Here is a 24,534-nt window from a genome sequence, read left to right as displayed (position 1 = left end):
CATGATTAAAGTACAGTATTAGCAATCTATTTTATACATTTTAGATGGTAGGAATGGAAATACTTGTCAACAAAGTGATTTGTCATCATTTTTCACACATAATCACCCACAAACTCAACGCATTCCTACAAAATAATTAATAGTTTGTAATGTATTAGACAGTCATGTCTTTGGAATTCAATGTACGTATCGTGTTAAATTTTACAGATAGAAATCACTCAGTGCATAATTTTAGGTAAAAATAAAGAAAATTGAAATAAAGAATACTTTTCCAAAATTGGGTCACATAATTATAGGCTTGTAATACATCACGGCTAATTGAAGTTGACACCAGTGGTGTGCATGTAGGATATGAATCTACATAATTATTGTATTAATTTTGAGCTACATTAGTCCACCATTTATCTAGACATGAATTTTATTTTGATACTGGTGTGCACAATAATTGAAACTTCTATATATCCTACTGAAGCCCTAAGTAAAAGTTAAAAGTAGGATTATACGGTAGTTAAACTTGGGAATGGAAGTAAACTCTAGTAGGTCAGAATCCTTAAATATGATTGACAATTGCAAGCTGATTTGAATTCAGTTAGATACAAACATGAGCCATTGCTACAAGCACAGCAAAATTGAAGCCATACACAACTTTACTAACTTCATTGCAGCTTCTTTTGAAGCAAAATTTTACAAAGTGTGGGATAAAAGGCATTTCATAATGCATTATCAACACCTCAATTTAGCAACTGTCACATTGTTTATGAAGTCAAGTACTTAAAAGCATGGGATAGAAGCCATTTAAACCACACCTGCACTCATACGATATCTGTTATCAACACCTCAGCCTCCGCTTAGCCTCAGCTTTGCCTTGGCTTTGGGTTAACAACGACAATTCTAGCTATAACAAAATCCTACAGAGCAGAGTTTGCAATAAATGTTAGGAAAGGAAGCAGAAGTGAAAATACAAAAGTTATATACCTAAATTATTAATAATGAACTTCAGAAACTATTCATCAATTCAATAAAGTTTTGGTTAGGCAATTTTTCTTAGTATCTGCCCATTTTTAACCAAGGATAGTGAAAGTTCATAACTGTAATCACATAAAATTTTTGTTTCTTTCATAAAAACAGCAATTCATGGTTTATGCCTTGGTGCACCATACTGTGATTGATGGTGATACATACAGTGTAGTGTAATAAGTTATAGTTATATCCCATTACGAGGGTGATATCATTGTTATTACACGAGTCCGAGGCGGAGCTGAGGACGAGTGCAATAACAATGATATCATCCGAGTATACGAGATATAACTATTTTATATCCCAGTGCGCGGGAGTGCGCAGAAGTTTACGGATAGTAAATTAAGTTCCGGTTTGAGTTCCTGTCACTGTGCTCAAGATTTTGTCTGAATTGTGTGGAAATTCTACTTCGTAGCTACAAGAGAGACCTTATATACTGCCTACAAACTGTAGCGAAGGGTGGCATTATGAAGCACAGGCCCGTAGCCAGGAATTTTGAAAGGGGGGTTCTTTTTGACCAAAAGTGGACCTTTACTTGCATGATGATTAATAAAGGTACTGAGACTGGGTGTGCGAAGCACACCCAATCTAGGGGGGTCTGGGGGCATGCCCCCCCCAGAAAATTTTTTGAAAACAGATACTAAAAGGTTGAATTTAGTGGCATTTCAGTCAATAAAATTAACAATTTTTTTAGGTAAGCTGAAGACCAGCTGTATGAATGATATCTGGAAAAATATCTCTACTGCTACTGTAATTATACCATCTGCACATACATGTGTCTAAATATAATATATTGGAATGTCACAATGAATAAGAATGGGAAAGATTGAGCACTCTGCCATGATCAACAGGGGCAGTGTAGCAGAACAAATGGTGTCTTAAACAATGAAAATACATATTGCATGGAGTTGAAGCATGGATGCTATTCGTGGGCTCTGCATGGAGGGGCTTGTCCACCAAAATCTTATATTTTAATGAAAGCTCGGTTTAGACAATCTACATGTAAATTAAGTAGCTTTTAAAAGAAAATGTAATTGTGACTGTTCTATTAGAGTGATTGTTCTATTAGAGTGGTTGACTGCTCTATTAGAGTATCTCGATCTTGCATTGCATTTAATGCAAGCACTGAATGAGTTACTCGGAGCACTTATTTTAGCTTCTTATTATAGTGGTATCTAGTAAACTGTAGCTAATGGACTTTTGCTCCTGAAAATTTGGACTTGTATACTAAAATTGTGGACCTTTTTGCTAAAATTGTGGACCTTTTACTGAAATTGTGGACCTTTTTTCCAAGAGGGCGGTTCTTCAGAACCCCCCGAACCCCCCCTGGCTACGGGCCTGAAGCAGCGGTTCCAGGTACGATTCGCCTTCATCAGAAGTTGGTATGGTGGTGTCGCATGGTGTGCAAGAGAAAAATAAAGACCAACAAGTGGCTACCATAGTCCAAGATAGAACGATGAAGCTAGAGGAAGTTAGTTCTTCACCATAGTGACCGTTGGGAGTGATTGCGGGTTTTACTCCTTTCACCACCTTTCATAACCCTTACGTAATATTAAGCTCAAAAGCATCCAGACTTCCTACTGTAGTTGTTGCTCTCTCTCTTCGACTTTAGGGCACGCATCTAGTAGTTGCCGCGAGTAGTCGACTTTAGGGGATGCGTCCAGTAGTTTCCGCGAATAGTAGACTTTAGGGGAAGCGTCCAGTAGTTTCCACGAGTAGTAGACCTTAGGGGAAGCGTCTAGTAGTGTTAGCGTTAGGGTTAGGATTAGAGTTCAGCTTTGGTTTCTTCTTCACCTTTAGGGTTAGGTTCTTCTTACTATATACAGCTTATTTCGTTAGTCACATTTATAAGATACAAAAGAAGGGAATCAAGGGAGCTAGCAGCGGTAGCATAATCGGTAGCACGCTGGACCATCACACTGGGATCCTGGGTTCGATCCCCCCTCAAGACTGCACTTTTTTTTTGCCTTTTTGGTTCACCGTTTTTTGTCTAAGTTCTGTAGGGTTATGAAATAGGGTGAAAAGAGTGATACCCGAGTGATTGTGGAGCGAAAATCGTCACGGACTATTCTTGACATTTGTTAAACTATCGTATTGGTAACTTGTAGTGTTATTGTGTAAACGATTAACAGTTTTCTTGTGAGATTTAGCTAGTTTAAGTACTGTATTGGTGTCTTTTGTATCAATATTTCCTTATTTGGCTCTTTGTTCCGTTGGTAAACAATGCCATTCGCGGTTATTATGATGTCACAAACGAGACTGAGTGGCTCCGAAATAGGGTGATAAGTTAGTTATCACTGGGTGATAACTAATATATCGTACAGTAGCAGCGCCGCTCTGTCTAGCTGTATGCACAGCAAAAATAGTGTTCCAATACTATCTATTCTAACCCCGTCTTTATTCAGTATTGGAACAACTATTTTTAAAAACTCCCTATAACGAGACAAAACGAACCTCAAAACTATAAATGACTCTAATGTTATTCACTATTGATGGCTGTGGTCTATTTTTGTTTGAGCCAAGGTAGAATTTTTGGACTATTGGTTCCAACACCAAAACTTAGACGGAATAAATACAGTCAGTATTTGTGTATGAATTATGCTGTGATGGTAGTTATAACCCAGCGCGGTGCTTTGATACTCCCATGCACTGAGATTTAAGTATTGATATTTTGAGTATACATTACATGACCGGATCTGCGAAAACCTAGCGCAAGCCTAAATTTCCAGTATAAAGCATTGAAAACAATGGGTGAAACATTTCATTATATATTATCTAATTCAAAGCAGCCTAGCTGTAAAAAAAGAGTGCAGCCCTCAAAAAGGCTATGGTGAAAATAGATGTGAAATCCAAGGTGGCAGCCAAGAAATGGCTGTGATGGTAGGTTAATGGTAAAAATTTTAATAATGACAATTAAGGTGAATTTTAGTGTTGCTTGATCATGGCACAAAATTCACCTGAATTGTTGTTATTAAAATTTTTACCATTAACCTACCATCAAAGCCATTTTTTGGCCATCACCTTGGATTTCATGTCTGTTTTCACCATAGCCTTTTTGAGGGCCGCACACTTTTTTTACAGCTTGGCTTGTATACCCCAAAGCTGGCCTATGGCCAGCTTTGAGGCTTTTTTAATCTATTTTTTTTCTTTACAACAGGAAGAAGAAAAGATGAAGCAGATGTTAAATACTTTAAATATTTCTGATTTTATCAGTAAATGTACAAATTATAATATTATAATACATATTTATTACAGAACTCTCCATGGTGGTTTCTTTGTAACTGAACACTCTACAAGGTGACTTCTTCTAGCTGATCTTTCTACAGGGTGATTTGTTTGTAGCTGAACTATCTACAAGGAAACCTCTTTTAACTGAGCTCTGTACAGGGTGAATTTTTTGTAGTTGAACTTTCTACATGGTGGTTTTTTTGTAGCTGAACTCTCTACAAGGAAACCTCCTCTAACTGAGCTCTGTACAGGGTGAATTGTAGCTGAACTATCTACGAGGTAACTTCTTCTAGCTGATCTCTCTACAGAATGATTTGTTTGTAGCTGAACTATCTACAAGGTAACTTCTTCTAGCTGATCTCTCTACAGGGTGATTTATTTGTAGCTGAATTCTGTATAGGAACTTGTTTGCAGCTGAGTTCTTTACAGAATGGTTTCTTTGTAGCTGAACTCTATACAAGGTAACTTCTTCTAGCTGATGTCTCTACAGTGTCACTACTTTGTAGCTGATTTCTCTACATGGTGGTTTCTTTGTAACTGAACTATCTATAAGGTGACTTCTTCTAGCTGATCTTTCTACAGGGTGATTTGTTTGTAGCTGAACTCTCTACAAGAAAACTTCTTCTAACTGATCTCTGAACAGGGTGAATTGTTTGTAGTTGAACTCACTGCAAGGTAACTTCTTCTAGCTGATGTCTCTACAAGGTCACTAGTTTGTCCCAGAACTCTCTACATGGTGTTTTCTTTGTAACTGAACCCTCTACAAGATGACTTCTTCTAGCTGATCTTTCTATAGGGTGATTTGTTTGTAGCTGAACTCTCTACAAGAAAACTTCTTCTAGCTGATTTCTCTACAGGGAGATTTGTTTGTAGCTGAACTCTCTACAGGTGATTTGTTTGCAGCTGAACCCTTTACATGATGGTTTCTTTGTAGCTGAACTCTCTACAAGGTACCTTCTTCTAGCTGATCTCTCTACAGGGCGATTTGTTTGTAGCTGAACTCTCTACTGATGGCTTCTTTGTAGCTGAACTCTCTACAAGGCAACTTCTTCTAGCTGATCTCTCTACAGGGTGACTTGTTTGTAGTTGATCTCTCTACAGGGTGAATTGTTTGTAGCTGAACTCTCTACATGGTGGTTTTTTTATGGCTGAACTCTCTACAATGTGACTTCTTCTAGCTGAAGTACTTCTTTCCGTGGTTAAACTCCCTACAGGGTAACTTCTTCTAGCTGATCTATCTACAAGTGAATTGTTTGTTACTGAACTCTCTACAGGGTGATTTGTTTGTAGCTGATCTCCATACAGGTTGCTTATTTCTAGCTGATCTCTTGAATTCTCTTCAGGGTGACTGCTCTATTAGGATGACTGCTCTATTAGAGTATCTTGATTTCGCACTTGCTACACTAAGTTGGATTTCGTATTATAACTCCGTGGCTTTAAGTATGATTCTTCTACACCATTGAAAAACCTTTCTAAGATGATTACTCCATTTGTACAGCGATTTTCAAAGCATTACCCCAAGCGGTTTTTCTGGTAGGCATGACAAGTAGTCGTTTTTATTAGCTAATCTCGATTGCATAATTGTTACACACTGTTGGTTTTTTAGTTGTATCTTCCTAGTTTTTAGGTTGATTTCTTTCAAACCGCAAAAGCTTTTTGAGGTTCAACAGTTAACCTATTCACCCACCGATTTTCAGCTTCTTCCCATAAGCGGTTTACCCTGTAGGCGTGACAATATATTGGTGTTATTTTTCGTTAATAATCACGAATAACTTTGCCTGTTTATCGTATTCCAGCCAAAGTTGGTACCTAGATGCACCTTTATACTCCCCCCCCCCCCTTCTGTGTGCCAAATTTCAAGGCAATCGGATATAGCGTTTGCATTTTATAGTAGTTTTTGAAGTATGTGAAAAGAGGAAGAAAAAAAACTAAGAAACTAAGCCAATTTTTGAAGTCGCATATCTCGGGAACGCTTGAAGTGATTTGACCCAAATTTAGAATGTGGAGTATTGCTGTTGGAGGGAGTGTCCACAGCAAAAATTGTCTTGTTTCATCAAGGCAACACAGAGCTATGGAGGTACGAAAATTGCGTTTTCGTTCTTCCTGTCAATATACTTACGGGTGTTGCACGCCGGCTTCTTGGGCCGCACGACACACTACCGTGTGTCTTGATACTACCTTTAGATATAGCTGGCTCTCTGCAGCATTTTTTTTCTTTGCTAATGGAAAGGCTTAGGTAGGTTCAGACAACCAAGCACATGATGCACCCTCTCACAATTGCATGAATGATAGAATAATAATGTTGAAACTGGAAATTTGAATGATACAAGATTGAACCTGAGAGCATTTTAAATGGAAATTGTGTACCTGAATTAAGTATACCGGTACCGGTAATAACTACACAAGTAGATGATCAAGCCTTTTAAACAGACCAATGCACTTCATTGTGTATAGGCGCAGGCAGATTTGGAAAAATTCTATAACAGAACAAACTTTTTTGCTTACACTGAATGTTTTATTACAGTATAGTATATCGATCTTGTACACACCCAATGCTGATCTGGGTCCTTGTTGCATAACCTTTAGCACAAATCCACTATAATGCCTTGGAAAGAAGTTTATAAGGTGGGTTTATGAGTATTTGTATTATCAGTGTTTATATAATTATGCTAAGACAAAATTTCATTATATGTGACCCGGTCTGCGAAAAGGGCTCTTATAGCCTTTCCAATTGCATAAATATGGTAACCCATAACTTGACTGGTGAATATGGTACAAGCCTACAATTTGGTCACTCAACAACCCTAACCTGGCAGTAGCTGTGGGTGTAATTACATGGTGATAGCTTTAGTAGATTAGGAGTTATGATTAGCCAAACATGGATAATTGGAAAGGCTATAAGAGCCCTTTTCGCAGACCGGGTCACATATGTAATTCTCAGCATATTGATCAAGTAAAGCTTAAAAATGAAGGGGGAGCAGGGGGGGTTGGTCACCCCCTAGATCCACCCCCGCTACAGAGGTGCGAAAATTGCGTTTCCGTTTTTCTGGTAATTATACTCATGGGTGTTGCGCACCGGCTTCTTGGGCCGCACGACACACTACCATGTGTCTTGATTGAAAAAAATTCGTAACGTTTTTGAATGCCTTTCTTATTGAAGGAAGTGACTAACAAAAAAAAAACCTGGATATCATCTTATTTGCCTACTCAAGAGGAGTTGGAAAATCTTTGTTTCATTGCAGTAGACCCAGATACACAAGATATGAACGTTTGTTTATGTCACGTCGAAGCAATCGTACTTTTTCTTCATGAAGTTTGCCTTTGTATGTAGTGAAGAAAGGTGATAGAAGGAAGACCTAACCCAGTAAAGGATTCGTATATCCATGGCGAACATGATGGTGAAAATTTCAGCCCAATACATCAACCTGTTCATAAGTTAAAATCATTTTAGTAAGCGCCTGTAATTTATTTTCCCTATACTTGCCGTACAAATCGATTTTTCTGTTGTTGCTACTTTGTAGTAGGGCTTAACTGTGAAAGTTATTGGCTTATGAGGCTGAAACTTTGCCAGAAGGTGTACTTGGCTAAGCATATTATAAATATTTAATAAACAGGAATTCGCCATTGTGTTGGGTTTTCACAGATCCGGTCACATATAGCCAACCAGGATTGCTGACATTTTAAGTACAACAGCTAATAAGTAGCTATCCAAACAGATTAAGAAACCTTTTAAGTACTGAAAATGATGTAACCACAAGTTAGAAATTAGTGGTCCCACAAAACTGGATACATGTTCTTCTGTGCAATTACGGAAATATTGTACTGGTAACAGCCAAAATTGCACTTAGCTTTGCTTTATGCAATTTCAACTATTTTTCATACAATTATTGCTTAATTGCTCTCAAATGTGTTTGATTACCTGTACAATTATGAAAATTTTCACAAAAGAAGCAAAACCGATTTGATGAAAGTTTACATGGCCAAATTAAGTGGAGAAATTACAGGGTATCAGTAGGTACTCTAATACAAAAGGTTGTTTCATCAATTAAAATCGATACATTACCGCTTAAACAAAAGACAAAATCAAAATTTGGTAATGCCTGTAATGCAATGTTCTATACCACAAAGGAAATGATAGCACACTTACTACTTGTAAACACTGTGACTGTGGCATCAGGACAGCAGCTCTCAGGAGTCTTACAAACAGGATAATCTTTATTGGTGTAATACAGCTATTACACAGAACACTTACGCTTGTATTTCTTTTTATTTGCCTCCATGATTTCTTTAGCTGAATCAATCATTTCTGCTAAATCTCTGACACGCTTATGGTCGCATTTACGCATAACAGAGAGCAACTTTTCAAACTGTGTTTCATCACCTTTTTCTAGTTCTGGTTTGATAGTATCAAGAAAATATTTGGCTTTTTCTTCACGTGTTTTAAGTGATTTCAGAGAAGCTTCTGTATTTCCAGGTAGCAGTCCAATTTTGCACAGCTCTCTTATAAATTTAACATCATTCATTGGCAAGGTTGACACTAATTCGTCATAACAATACTGAAATACTTTAAATGCTGTTGACTTGTCTTTTTCCATGTCATCTATTGTGAAAAATTTCCAAGGTTATAACACTCTCAAACTTCCAATATGCACTCAAATACAATAAAAGTTTATATCATCTCATGAAAACCTTTACATACACAATACAATATGACATTTTTACCTCTGGGAAAACCAGTCTTATTGTCTGTGTATTGAGAAATTTCTGGTTCAGGTATTTAGATGTTATAGGCATAGCAACTGGGGGATGGAGTCTTCTATTGATTTTCTGATTTATGTAGCTTTCAAAAAGATTTAAATACTCTAATAGAACAGTCAGTTGTTAAAATACGTAGACTGGTCAGTGTGTAAAATTGCCCTCTCACAAGGCTTCAATTTCAAACTTTTCCTGTGGGAGCATGCTTTCATAGAGAGATCATGCTTCATATGCTGAGCACACTGGTGCACCTGTAGCTTGGAACAGAGCCCCCTATCTAAAATATCTTGCTATACCTATGTTTAGAGTGTTGTAGCTTGCTAATGGGTTAAGCTACATGTATTGTATATACCAAATTTTCACATATTTTATACTTATTTCTTATCTTTCTGGCCATCCATTCCATTGTACAAAGTAGCTAACAGCTATGTAAATTTCCCCAACCACTTAAGATAGCTTTTCTGAAGATGTTGACTGTTTTAGGTGAGCTCCAATAGGGGTAGTGGACAGGAGGATGAGAAGTTATTTATAAAAAGTAGGAAGAATGTGTGGGGATCAATTAGGCCCAGTTATCAGCCATTCAGAACTCAAAACTGGCTAAAACAAAAGGTCTTTATAATTATAAATCCCTTTCCAGCCCAAATCAATAGGTCAGATAATCAACATATTTTTACAGGGTTTTAGAAAAGCCATTTAACTAGCCAAACCATACATTTTTGTAGAAACAAACCAAGTGCCAAATTAAACTACATTAAATTTTACATGCATAATTAATGAAATGTCAGCCTATCAGACAGGGCCAGAGGAAGCAATTCTAAAGTGGTTAGGCCAACCTGTAGGCACTATGAAACAGCACTTTGCTGTGTGAATGCTGGAGGATCTGGGGGTATGCTCTCCCAGGAAAATTTTTTAAATTGCTAGCTCTGAGATTAAATCTGAGACTACTTTCAGCTGTAAATCTAGTACATTATTGACTAACACTTGTATTAAACTCACTGCATGTACAGTACAGCTCACGGGTAACGTCGCATGTACACGCATGACGCGCGTGACATGCGCTCGAGTGACCTGTGTGGATACAGCAAGGCTACAGTAATGCTCCACGATAGCTAACTTTACTCGAGAGCGTCACGCAAGACTAGATAACAGGTCTCACCTATGGTCTTGGGAGGCTGCACTGGCTCAGTTCCGCCAGCTGTGAAGTCTCCTATTGCAATGCCTGTGTTGTAGCTACTGAATACTTGGTAACTTAGCTACTGACTTGACCTTGACTGTCACGGACTACAGTCAGTGCTGTAGCTAGCAGTATAGCTACCTTAAACCTAGATGGATTGGTCGCCAAGTAATGCCACAGAATCCCAGTTAGTGCATTTTTATAATTCGTATTTTCTTTATCTAGATAGTTAAAGGAATGGTCAACCAAAGTTTCAACTCTAGAAGCCAAGAAATTTTGAAGTTACAGCGATACGAAGTGCTAACAGCAAAAAATCGATTTGTACAGTGACAATAAATTACTGCAGGCGTTTAATAAAATGATCATAACAGACGGATGCAGTCCTCTACCAAGATGCAACTTGCACCATCGAATTCTCCATGAACAAGCAAATCCATTGCTGGTTAAGTTTTGTCTTCCAGGACTTTCCTACGTCCACGGGGGACCGGCGAAAGAGAACGAACGTGAGAAAAAAAGCGATAGTGAACTACTCGTCTAACGCAAGGCAGACTAACGCTGATATCTTCTGTCTCCTTGAGAGTACTGACACGAAACAAAGAGTTTGGAACTCCTCTTGCTTTTGGGATCATGGTGCTACCAAGGTTTTTGGTGTTATCACTTTCTTTCATTGTGAAACAAGCGCTTTAGAATTTAGAATTTTTTTTTTTCGTTTTCGTAAATATTCCACCCATTGCGTTCTGCGGGCCTAGGCGTGCGTTTATTGCATTCTACTGTATAATTAGCTAGCTAGGCTTGCAAGAACATAATTATGGGACCGATCACAAATGTTTATGTGATTTAAGTGTTGTATGAAGTTACTAAACTCAGTAGCGAGTGTTCTCATGAGTGGCGAGTTTCTCGTGCGGCTAGTGCATATCCACGTGATATTCCACAGGTATATTGTACAGTACACGGCAAAAGAATGATCCCGCGAGAAGATGCGAGCATTACTCGCATGTGTATACTCGCTACGTTACCTTTGAGCTGTATTGTAACTACATCATGTGTTCATATTGATTTCTTATATTATGCAGTTGTAACACATGTAAATACAGTATTATTCCCTTTGTTGTAGCTACTATCTAAACCAAAACAGCCAAGCTGTAAAAAAGGATGGGCCCCCCCCCCCAAAAGGCCAGCATGAAAAAAGCAATGTGGCAGCCAAGAAATGGCTGTGATGGTAGGTTAATGGCAATATTTTTAATTACAACAATTCAGGTGAATTTGCATTGCCTACTCCACTATGATTCGGCACCAAATTCACCTGAATGGTCGTAATTAAATTTTTTGCCATTAACCTACCATCACAGCCATTTCTTGGCTGCCACAATGGATTTTACATCTTTTTTCATCCTGGCCTTTTGGGGGGCCGCACTCTTTTTTTTACAGCTTGGCTGTTTTGGTTTAGATATCACTTCTTTTTGTATTGCAAGCCACAAAGCCAGCCATTAACTGGTTTTGGTGCTTCCTTCTAACTTGTTTCTGTATTTTTTTCTTTTCTGCAGGTACTGTGGAACAATGGAAGAAATTTTGTGTAAAAATTTTTGTCTGATTAAAAATATTTGTATATTTAACAATGAAAGATAATCACATACTTTGTATAGGTAATAAGGTGACTTCTAATGCATAACTGAACAGTAGCTGAAACTCCCACTGTTTGTAGCTGAACTCTTTCAGAGTGACTTGTTTCTAGCTGGACTCTTTACATGGTGATTTGTTTCCAACACATATTTCTACAGGGTAATTTGTTTGTAGTTGATCCCTATAGGGTAACTTGTATCTAGCTGATATCTCTACAGGATGACTTGTTTGTAGCTGATCTCTATACAGGGTAATTTGTTTGTAGCTGAATTCTCTACAGAGTAATTTGTTATCAGCTGAACTCTCTACATGGTGGTTTCTTTGTAGCTGAACACTCTACAAGGTGACTTCGTCTAGTTGAACTATCTACATGGCCATCTTTTGTAGATGAATTCTCTACAGGGTGATTTGTTTGCAGCTGAGCTCTGGTTTCTTTGTAGCTGAACTCTCTACAAGGTAACTTCTTCTAGCTGATCTTTCTACAGGATGACTTGTTTGTAGCTTAACTCTCTACATGATGGTTTCTTTGTAGCTGAACTCTCTGCAACGTTAGCTGAACACTCTACAAGGTAACTTCTTCTAGCTGATCTTTCTACAAGGTGATTTATTTACAGCTGAATTATGTACAGGGTGATTTGTTTGCAGCTGAACTCTCTACATGGTGGTTTCTTTGTAGCTGAACTCTCTACAAGGTGACTTCTTATAGCTGATTTCTCTACAGGGTGATTTGTTTGTAGCTGAATTCTGTACAGATGATTTGTTTGCAGCTGAGCTCTTTACAGAATGGTTTCTCTGTAGCTGAACCCTCTACAAGGTAACTTTTCTAGCTGATGTCTCTACAAAGTCTCTAGTTTGTAACTGAACTCTCTACATGATGGTTTCTTTGTAACTTTCTACAAGGTGACTTCTTCTAGCTGATATTTCTACAGGGTGATTTGTTTGTAGCTGAACTCTCTACAAGGTAACTTCTTCTAGCTGATCTCTCTACAGGACGATTTGTTTGTAGTTGAACTATCTACAAGATAACTTCTTCTAGCTGATCTCTCTACGGGGTGATTTGTTTGTAGCTGAATTCTGTATAGGTGATTTGTTTGTAGCTGAACTCCCTACAAGATGGTTTCTTTGTAGCTGAACACTCTACAAGGTAACTTCTTCTAGCTGATCTCTCTACAGAGTGACTTGTTTGTACTGAACTATCTGCAGGGTGATTTGTTTGTAGCTAAACTCTCTACAAGATGATCGTTCTAGCTGATCTTTCTACAGGATGAATTGTTTCTAGCTGATCTCTCTACAGGATGATTTGTTTCCAGCTTAACTATCCATAAGGTTAACTGTTTGTAATTGAACTCTCTACAGGGTGATTTGTTTGTAGCTGAACTCTCTACAAGAAAATTCTTTCTTGTTGATCTCTCTATAGGGTAACTTGTTTGTAGCCGAACTCTCTACAGGATGGTTTCTTTGTAGCTGATCTCTCTATGGGGTGACTTGTTTATAGCTGAACTCTCTACAAGGTGATTAATTTTATTTGCAGCTGAACTCTCTACAGGGTGTTTTTTTTGGAGCTGAACTCTCTACAAGGCGACCTCTTCTAGCTGATCTCTCTACAGGGTGATTTGTTTTTAGCTGAACTCTCTATAGGTGATTTGAACTCTATACATGGTGGTTTCTTTATACATAGCTGAACTCTCTACAAGGTGACTTCTTCTAGCTGATCTCTCTACAGGGTGATTTGTTTTTAGCTGAACTCTCTATAGGTGATTTGAACTCTATACATGGTGGTTTCTTTATACATAGCTGAACTCTCTACAAGGTGACTTCTTCTAGCTGATCTCTCTACAGGGTGATTTGTTTTTAGCTGAATTCTGTACAGGGCGATTTGTTTCTAGCTGAACTCTCTACATGATTGTTTCTTTGTAGCCAAACTCTATGCATTGTGATGTGGTTGTAGCTGAACTCTCTACAGGGAGATTTGTGTGTAGCTGAACTCTGGTTTCTTTGTAGCTGAACTCTCTGCAAGTTGATTTCTTCTAGCTGATCTCTCTACTGGGTGACTTGTGTCTAGTTGTACACTCTACAAGGTGATTTGTTTGTAGCTGAATATTCTACAGGGTAATTTTTTGTAGCCAAACTCTCTGCAAGGTGATTTGTTTGTAGCTGAAATCTCTACAGGATGGTTTCTTTGTAGCTGATGCCTCTACAGGTGACTTGTTTCTAGCTGATCTCTCTACAGGATGGTTTCTTTGTAGCTGAACTCTCTACAAGGTGACATTTTCTAGCTGAGCTCTCTCTTGTTTCTAGCTGATCTCTCTACAGAGTAACTTGTTAGTAAAGCTGGACTCTTTACATGGTGGATTTTGGTTGTTAAACTCGCTGCATAAAGACTTGTTTTTAGCAGAATTTCTACAGAGTGAGTTGTTTGTAGCTGAACTATCTACAAGGTGCACAACTTGTTGATAGCTGAACTCTCTTCACTGTGACTTGTTATAATTATACAGTGATATAATTATTAGTAGCTGAACTCTGTACAGGGTAACTTGCTTTTAGCTGAACTTTCTACAATATTAACTGGTTGCTGCTGAACTCCCTACAGCACAATTTGCAATGTAATAGAAATCTATAATGGAGTAAGTCATGAACTAGCTGAATGCTTTATTAGGGTGATTGTTCTATTAGATTACCTCAATCTCACATTTGCTACACGGAGTTGGCTTTCGAATCATATAACTCAGTGGTTTGCAATCCAATTCTTCTGTACTACCACAAGGACTTTCTATGAAGATTATTCCAGCTACACATCGATTTTCAGCTCATTGCTCTAAGCGGTTTGCCTAGTAGGCTTAAAACTAATACTTTTTTATTCATAAAAATCGATCGCATAATTTTGACACAGGTTGGGTTTTGTGTCATATCTCTATGGTCTTTATCTTGATTTTCAAACCACCACAAGGCACTCCTATGATGGTTACTCCATCTACATAGCAATTTTCAACTCATTCCATGAAGCGGTTTACCCTGTAGGCTAATTATGCGATCGATTTTTATGAATAAAAAGTATTAGTTTTTATGCCTACTAGGCAAACCACTTAGAGCAATGAGCTGAAAATCGATGTATAGCTGGAATAATCTTCATAGAAAGTCCTAGAAAGTCCTTACAGTACTTTCTATGACAGTGTAGGCGTGACAACAAATCTATCTTGTTTTGGGAGAATAATTGGTCATAAATCTTTAACCGTTCATCAGATTTGCACCAAATTTGGTACTAGGATTCACCTTTGGACTGCCTTTCTCTGTGCCAAATTTCAAGATGATCGGAGTACGTGTTTGTGTTTTATAGCAATTTATGTGAGTGTGTGAAAACACGAAGAATAAGAAAAAAAAAACAGAAACTTTGGTTGCTTGTATCTCGGAAATTGCTTGCGTAATTTCCTTCAAATTTGGTATGTAGACTCCCCAGGCTGGCGGACAACTCTGCAGCAAATTTGGTTCCAATCGGATAAGGTATCACCGAGATACAAATTTGTGAAAATGACGTTTTCTTTCCTCCTGTCAATATACCCACGGTCTGGCGCGCCGGCTTCTTGGGCCGCACGACACACTATCGTGTGTCTTGATACACATTCAGTAGAAATCTAGCATTTGAAACTATACCTAACTTATAACTAACTTTAATGTGATGAAGTCACAACTCAGTGAATAGATAGCTAGGCACTATAAAACTATAGTGCTTAATCTTACCCTATCATGCTATGCTGCAGTGCTGAAATATTCATCCAATAATGTATATACATTTCCATGCAAAGATATTAATTTTATACTTCATACTTGCTTGCTTCCAGCATTTGACTAATAAATCCACAGTCAATACCTAGGTGCTCTATTAGGGTGACTGCTCTATTAGAGTGTTTCGATCTTTTCCATAACTGATTTTCACGGGGAAGGATTTAATAGTATGATGTAAGTATTCTACTGGCATTATCACAATTCTTGCATGATGCTTTAGGCATCTATCATTCACTAAAACACGCCAACATAATCGGCAGTGCCTATCTGAGGTGTGCCTATCAGTGACTCGGATATGTACTTTTGAAACTAATGCTGAAAAAGTGGTCAGGTTATGGCCAGACTGGCCGGACCACTTCTTCCAGCCCTGCCATCATATGACTAGAACACTCCTTGTATTACTGAACTCTTGTCTCTTCACAAATGATGGGTGTTTTGCATCCTTTTCTTTAGCAATCAATTAATCTATTTTCCGAGGAGAGGTTTCAGCTGAAACCATTGCAACCCCCCTGTATCTGCCATTGGTAACTATACCTATTGTTCAACTCTGTTCCAGGAGAGTCTGACTTCCTTTTCCTCAAGAGCTCTTCAAAAAACAGGTTTTGATTGTAGGTTACTTCTCCAGTTATAAAAGATTTAATTGCAGGTTTCAGATAATTAGCAGTGTTTCCACTATGGCTATAAGAGGTGATTGATGTGGTTTTTATATATGATTCAAAAAGTGTTAGTTGGTTTAATTGGTTAGAATTACAATCAATTACAATCGTCTAATTCTACTGACAATTTTAAAATTTTTATTGATAACTTTTATTCTTAATGTAATTGTTTATTGTAATGAGCAGGACTCACAGGCATAATGCCTTTTTCTCTGTATTTAATTATACAACCAAGTAGTAAAGATAATACGAAACGCGGTTAAAATTACATCATAAATAAATAATAGTTAATAAATAATAAATAATGTTCTCGAAAACTATGAGGTCTAGAGACATGAACTAACCGGGGATAGATTCCCCTGTGAATGAAGGCACAAACGTATAATCGTCGTTCCTGTTCGTGCTGATGACTTGACCATACGTGTAATCAAGACACACGATAGTGTGTCGTGCGGCCCAAGAAGCCGGCGCGCCACACCGTGAGTATATATATATATATATTTGTTAATGTACAAACTCAATCATGAGTATATTCGTACATATGTAGTTAGCTACTTATTTACAAATTTATATAATTGTTAAATAAATCAAGAGATGGAGCTTGGATAATATGATCATCTAGTTGGTTCCATAATTTTATTGTAAAAGGAAAGAAGGAGTTCATATAAGCATCTACCCTTGTTGGCAACTGCAGAAATCTTTGATGGTGACCTCTAGTTGTGGTGTTGCTTGGTCTAAACTGTTGGTGCACATTAATATCTACCATGTCATTAATTATTTTATACATTAGTGAGGCTCTCAAATTATTTCTTCGCTTCTCCAATGTGTGCCATTGTAAACTGTTCAACATTTCTGTCACACTAGCTGTTCTATTATAGTTATTCATCACAAACCTTGCTGCTCTTCTCTGTACCATTTCTAATTTATAAATGTTATGTTCATGGTATGGGGACCACACTGTACTGGCATATTCTAGAATGGGGCGAACAAATGTATTATAGCAGTAGCATTTAACTGTTGCAGGACACTTCGCTAGATTCCGTTGTAAAAGACTTCTTACTGAGTTTGCTTTTGCAGTGATCATGTTAACATGTTGTGTCCATTTAAGATTTTTGTCGATAATGACACCCAGATACTTTGTATGACTTTCTGATGGTATTAAGGTATTAGATAGGTAATAGGATGATTGAACATAATTCATTTTATTGGTAATTCTCAAAAATTCAGTCTTTGAAGGATTAAATGACATCTGCCAAACATCAGCCCATTGTGATAAAGTATCCAAATCATTCTGAAGGGCTACCACATCTTGTTCAGAATGAATACTTCTGTAGAGTAAAGTATCATCTGCATACAACCGAATTTTTGATGAAATATTGTGTGCAATATCGTTAATGTAACATAGAAACAAGAGTGGTCCCAACACTGACCCCTGTGGCACTCCTGAAGTTACTTTACACAGTTGGCTATATTCACCATTCACAACAACTTGTTGGGATCTGTCTGTCAGGAAGCTTTTAATCCATCTTAATATATTTCCACAAATACCATAGTGACTAAGTTTGCTGCAGAGTTTGTTTATAGGTACGGTATCAAAGGCTTTGGACATATCTAAGAAAACTGCATCAATTTGTCCTGATAGGTTGAGAGTAGTGGCAAAGTCATCAATTGTTTCAATTAACTGGGTTTCACAAGATCTTCTGGATCTAAAGCCATGTTGTTGGTCAGCAAGAACATTGTGTTTATTTAAATGAGAGTAGATATTTGAAGATATTATATGTTCTAGGGTTTTGCACACAACACTGGTAAGAGAAATTGGCCTATAATTTGCTGGTAAACAGCGATCCCCTCTCTTAAAAACAGGTACCACAAAAGCTTTCCTCCAATCATCAGGGATAATTCCTTGTTCTAAGGATCCTTGGAATAACATTGTAAGGCAAGGTGCTAGTTCTGAAGAGAATTCTTTCAAAAATCTGGTTGGAATATTGTCAGGGCCACCAGCCTTTTGAGCATCCAAGTTAGACAGTAATTGTGTCACTCCTTCAACATTAACTTCAATACAGTCCATATCTGGAAAAAGTGGGCCTGGTACTTCTGGTGTTACTGAAGTATCTTCTATTGTAAACACAGACTTGAATTGATCATTAAGAGCATTAGCCTTATATATCTGTATCATCTGTGATTGTGTTCCCTTCAACTGTCAGGGTTGTGATTCCAGTAGTATCTTTACGACAATTTTTAATGAAAGACCAAAACTTTTTGTTGTTCACTCTAGGGTCAGGTAGTATATTAACAGGAAGAAAGAAAACGCAATTTTCACACCTATGTAGCTCTGTGATCCCTTATCCGATTGGAACCAAATTTGCTAGAGACGTGCCGCCCAGTTAGGGGAGTCTACATACCAAAGTTGAAGAAAATCGCTCCAGCCATTTCCGAGATACGAGCGAACAAAATTTCGTTTTAATTTCTTCGTTTTTTGCTTCTTCTTCTTCATCTTCTTCATTTCGCACACTTCGCAAAATTCGCCATAAAACATGAATGCGTGCTTGGATTGGGCTGAATTTTGGCACACTTAAAGGGCTCATTAAGGCGGATCTCCGTACTGACCTTGGTAGGAATCCGATGAACATTCACGGAGTTATGACCGATTATTTGCGTAAAATAAGGTCGAAGGTCTGTCACGCCTACAGGGTAAACCCGTTGGAGGAATCAGTTGAAAATTGATATGTAGATGGAGCAACCATCGTAGGAGTGCCTTTTTGTGGTTTGAAAGGAATCGAGATAAAGACAATGGAGATATGACACAAAACCCAACCTGTGTCAAAATTACGCGATCGATTTTTATGAATAAAAAATCTATTAGTTCTCGTGTCTACCAGGCAAACCGCTTAGAGCAACAAGCTGAAAATCAGTATGTAGCTGGAATAATCATCATAGAAAGTTCTTGCAGTAGTACAGAAGAATCGGATTACAAATCACTGAGTTATGATTCGAAAGGCAACTACGTGCAGCAAATACGAGATCGAGATACTCTAATAGAACAGTCACCCTAATAAAGCATTCAGCTGCATGTATACATTGCAAGTTATTCTGTAGGGAATTCAGGTACAAACATGTCACCCTGTAGTCAGATCAGCTAGAAGAAGGTACCTAATAGAGAGTTCAGCTACAAAGAAGCCATCATGTAGAGAGTTCAGCTCAAATAAATCACTCTGTAGAAAATTCAGCTACAAACAAATTGCCCTGTAGAGAGATCAGCTAGAAGAAGTTACCTTGTAGAGAGTTCAGTTACAAAGAAACAATCATGCAAAGAGTTTAGCTGCAAACAAATCACCCAGTAGAAAGTTCCGCTATGAACAGATCACACTGTAAAGAGTTCAGTTAGAAACAAGTCATCCTGTAGAGAGATCAGCTAGAAGAAGTTACCTTGTAGAGAGTTCAGTTACAAAGAAACAATCATGCAAAGAGTTTAGCTGCAAACAAATCACCCAGTAGAAAGTTCCGCTATGAACAGATCACACTGTAGAGAGTTCAGTTAGAAACAAGTCATCCTGTAGAGAGATCAGCTAGAAGAAGTTACCTTGTAGAGAGTTCATTTACAAAGAAACAATCATGCAAAGAGTTTAGCTGCAAACAAATCACCCAGTAGAAAGTTCCGCTATGAACAGATCACACTGTAAAGAGTTCAGTTAGAAACAAGTCATCCTGTAGATAGATCAGCTAGAAGAAGTCACTTTGTAGAGAGTTCAGCTACAAACAAACCACTCTGTACAGAGTTCAGCTACGAACAGATCACCCTGTAGAGAGATCAGCTAGAAACAAGTCATCCTGTAGAGAGTTCAGCTAGAAGAAGTTACATTGTAGAGAGTTCAGCTACAAAGAAACCACCATGTAAGAGAGTTTAGCTGCAAACAAATCACCTGCAGAGAGTTCAGCTAGGAACAAGTCACCCTGTACAGAGATCAGCTAGAAACAAGTCATCCTGTAGAGAGTTCAGCTAGAAGAAGTTACATTGTAGAGAGTTCAGCTACAAAGAAACTACCATGTAGAGAGTTCAGCTGCAAACAAATCGCCCTGTAGAGAATTCAGCTACAAACAAGTTACCCTGTAGAAAGATCAGCTAGAAGTTACCTTGTAGAGAGTTCAGCTACAAACAAATCACCCTGTAGAGAGTACAGCTACAAACAAGTCACCCTGTAGAGAGATCAGCTAGAAACAAGCCACCTGTAGAGAGTTCAGCTAGAAGAAGTTACACTGTAGAGAGTTCAGCTACAAAGAAACTACCATGTAGAAAGTTCAGCTGCAAACAAATCGCCCTGTAGAGAATTCAGCTACAAACAAATCACCCTGTAGAAAGATCAGCTAGAAGAAGTTACCTGGTAGAGAGTTCAGCTACAAACAAATCACCCTGTAGAGAGTTCAGCTGCAAACAAGTCATCCGGTAGAGAGATCAGCTAGAAGGATCACCTTGCAGAGAGGTCAGCTACAAAGAAATCACCCTGCTTCATCTTTTCTTCTTCCTGTAGTAAAGAAAAAAATGACAGGTTAAAAAGCCCTAAAGCCAGCCATAGGCCGGCTTTGGGGTATACAAATACAAAAAGAAGTGAAATCTAATCCAAAACAGCCAAGCTGTAAAAAAAAGAGTGCGGCCCTGAGAAAGGCTATGGTGAAAAAAGATGTGAAATCCAAGGTGGCGGCCAAGAAATGGCTGTGATGGTAGGTTAATGGTAAAAATTTTAATAACAACAATTCAGTGAATTTGGTGCCGCTTGGTCTTGGCACAAAATTCACCTGAATTGTCGTTATTAAAATTTTTACCATTAACCTACCATCACAGCCATTTCTTGGCCGCCACCTTGGATTTCACATCTTTTTTCACCATAGCCTTTCTCAGGGCTGCACTCTTTTTTTACAGCTTGGCTGTTTTGGATTAGATTCTATATAACGCCCAGTACCACACCCTTGCTTAATTATTTACAGATTGCGCGAAGGAAAAGATTAGCGATGTCCGTGCAGGAGAGCCAGACGCCACTTTACGTGTAAAGAAGAAGATTACAACTAAGTTTTTATGTTTGTAACATCTCAAATCTCCATGCCAGCTGCCAGTGGATTCATTCACGTAAATAAACAATACAAGAAAAATATGCCACGCTCTTTACAATACAGTTACATATAAAATACAAGTAAACAATTTTGTCTTGTGCAGCTGGCATGGCGAAGTTCCTTTGTGTCGGTGTCAGGCAATTCAATACGTGCTTGATCTTTTTTGCCTTCACCTGGCGTAGCTAGTAGACTCTGGCTGGCTTGGCTGTCTTCTTTTATCTGGTTTATCTGGCTTGCATACTCCTACAGTATTGTGTAGCTATCTCCTGCATGCAAGTTGTGTATGCATAATTATAGTGCGTCACCCATCACTGTGCCATTGCTACACCACTGATGAACCCTATGTAGCTCTAGTTGATGTTGATATACTGTGCTGTATATTGGCTAATAATTTTTATCTGGTGATGTTGCCTATAATATATTGCTGCATACAATACTGCAATAATGTATAGTTCTCTCCTGTATGTTTTGTATACATATACTTTGTACACGTCACTGTGCCATTACCACACCAATGATGTACTGGCACTTAGCTACTGGTGGCCTTTAGTTACGGTGCCACTATTGTGTTATATCTGTCACTACTGTGACATATTGAGATGATTTGGAGATCGTGCCTTCACTACCTAATAGCCTCACCGGGGGCTGTCACTTTGGTGTATGTACTTGGTTGTATGTGACGTGGTCCTAGTAATAATAATAATAATAGTAATCAGATCTCCGAAACGGTCTTCCCCAGCAACAAAAACTAACCACCATCTTGTCAAGTATGATGTGGCGAATCCGTTGCATCTCATCCCAAGTCCATACACTATAGTATGTGGAATTTGTGGCTGTTTATACTTTGATAGACAATTAAGCTTATTAAAACTTAACCTCTTTGTTGAAAACTGGTTTGTTTATGGTTTACGCCTTTTCCCTTCATCCAAATGCTTAAACTTATTTATAATAATTAATCGTTCATATCATCCAATTGCCCATCCATCCAAGAATCCATTAAGCTTTATCCCACTCTTGCATCTCGAAGTATGCAGATATTACATTAATTAATGTAATTGTGTTGAACATAGCTCCATCAAGCCACAAACCAATCATAAGTTTACAACTGGACTTTGGAAATGTAGTCAGCAAATGCAGACTAGGCGATTTTGACACTGGAAGTATTTATTTCTAGATCTGCTGGGTTATGAAGACTGATCTATGGCTAGCTATAAATGTCAGCACCATAACCTTTAGCATGAGGTCATATCAGAAGTAACTGATACAGATTTTACATTCATAGACAAAAGTGGGTGAATATGCTATAGCTGCCTTATGAGACTGTAAATTTCCAAAAGACTACAGTTTGCTATATGGCTGAGTTGGCAGTAGCTATACATACTGAAGCTGATAAATCTAACCAATTAAACCAACTAACACTTTTTGAATCATATGTAAAAACCACACCACTCACCTCTTATAGCCATAGTTGAAACACTGCTAATTATCTGAATAAAACAAAACCTGCAATTAAATCTTTTATAACTGGAGAGGTAACCTACAGTCGAAACCTGTTTTTTGAAGAACTCTTGAGGAAAAGGAAGTCAGACTCTCCTGGAACAGAATTGAACAATAGGTATAGTTACCACTGGCAGATACAGGGGGTTGCAATGGTTTCAGCTGAAACCTCCTCTGAAAATAGCACACGTCTCAAATTTATTGACGACTTGTCATATGAGTGACAAAATCACCACGAGTTATACATAGTGTGTTATAGTAGGATTTTTTACTAGCGACATTTCATACTTTTGCCTTTGAAATCACAATTATGGCATTCAACAGCAAGTTGTGACCTTTTTTTGGTATTCGACTTACAGGTAGGCTGAAGTTGAGTGGAATCTGAAATCCCCTCTGAAAATTTCTAGATCTGCCACTGGTTACATAGACATTATTTGTGTTGGTAGTGACGCATAGTTCCTGAAATAAGTCTGCTTTTGATACACATAGAAGATTTAGGGTTTTATTGGCCAAGTAGTAACTTAGAAAGAAAAGGGCAAGAACACAGAGCTACATGAAAACACTATCATGACTATCCCCACAACAAGTTCAGAAAGCCCATAAATGCAAATATGTGATCGGATATGCAAGAATCCTATGTTAGGGTCCGCAACGCAAAAAAATGATATCATCCAATCAACTACCTAACGATTGTCATGTGTTTGGCTAAGTGTAACTTGAATAACACCAGCAGGCAGCCAAGTTTGTCACTTTCTTCTGGTAGAAAACAATACAAATGTCTTAAAATCACGTGAATCTTCATTTATTTATTATTTATTTATGATTACTGGGCAGTCAGCACAGCTGGTGTGCCCAGGAAAAAAAAAAGGAATCACAGTATTAGGTACAATTATATACTAACTAATGTGGTGTTGATTGTTTGTAAAGTGTGATATCAAGTTAGTTGTAAACTCATCATAGTTTGTCATCTCTATAATAAATACAGGCAGTTCATTCCATTCTTTGATTGATCTTGAGTAAAATGATTGTTGATGAGATGTTGTTGATGGTGTGGGCAGGATAAAATGCAAGGGATGATAGTGTCTTGTTTGTCTCTCTACAGATTGATAATATGGGGGAATTGATAGGGATATGTCTTGATGGAGGATTTTGTGGAGCAGTTGCAGTCTAGATATCTTTCGTCGTGTCCGTAGGGTGGGCCAGGATAGTTGATTTAATATTTGTGTCACGGAGCTAGTTCTGTTGTAATCACTGATGACCCACCTGGCTGCTCTACGCTGGATTTTTTCCAATTTGTCTACATCAACATTATAACAGGGGTCCCAAACAACTGAGGCAAACTCCATTTGGGGTCTTACCATGGTAAGATATTCGTTGCAGCAGTTCGTAGGGTTGTTCATATGCCATGATGTTCACTCTCAACATTGTTCAAGTATATAGTCTATCATCAACTCAAAGTATTGGTGGTTTGATTTTATTAGTCAGTTTCTGGTGGCAGCATGATCTGTGCAGCTTTTTGGCGACAGACAAAATGTTTCTTCCTTGGGAGTACAGGACAAACAGAGCAGCAACTGCGCCATGGGTCAGCAATGACCAGTACTAGGTAAAGTACTTGCATGTGGAGTATGGTTATAATTGAAGCTTGTTAGCCATCTGGCTGAGCTATCTATATGCTGAAATTCGGCCAATATGATGCAATTTTTG

At 38.1% G+C, this 24,534-nt stretch overlaps 1 protein-coding gene across 2 annotated transcripts in view; it reads right to left on the bottom strand.

Annotated features, from left to right (window-relative positions):
• Positions 1 to 24,534, bottom strand: part of LOC136247287 (uncharacterized) — a 178,425-nt gene that overhangs the window by 27,701 nt on the left and 126,190 nt on the right. For both annotated transcript variants that reach the window (XM_066038905.1, XM_066038906.1), the window contains exon 5: positions 8,498 to 8,845. In XM_066038905.1, coding sequence (XP_065894977.1) covers positions 8,498 to 8,845 — 348 coding nt within the window. The remainder of the gene's footprint in view (positions 1 to 8,497; positions 8,846 to 24,534) is intronic.

The sequence above is a fragment of the Dysidea avara genome, chromosome 2, assembly GCF_963678975.1.
Source record: "Dysidea avara chromosome 2, odDysAvar1.4, whole genome shotgun sequence".
Taxonomy (NCBI): domain Eukaryota; kingdom Metazoa; phylum Porifera; class Demospongiae; order Dictyoceratida; family Dysideidae; genus Dysidea; species Dysidea avara.
The sequence above is the reverse complement of the archived record's forward strand: the minus strand, read 5'-3'. Positions and strand labels throughout refer to the sequence as shown.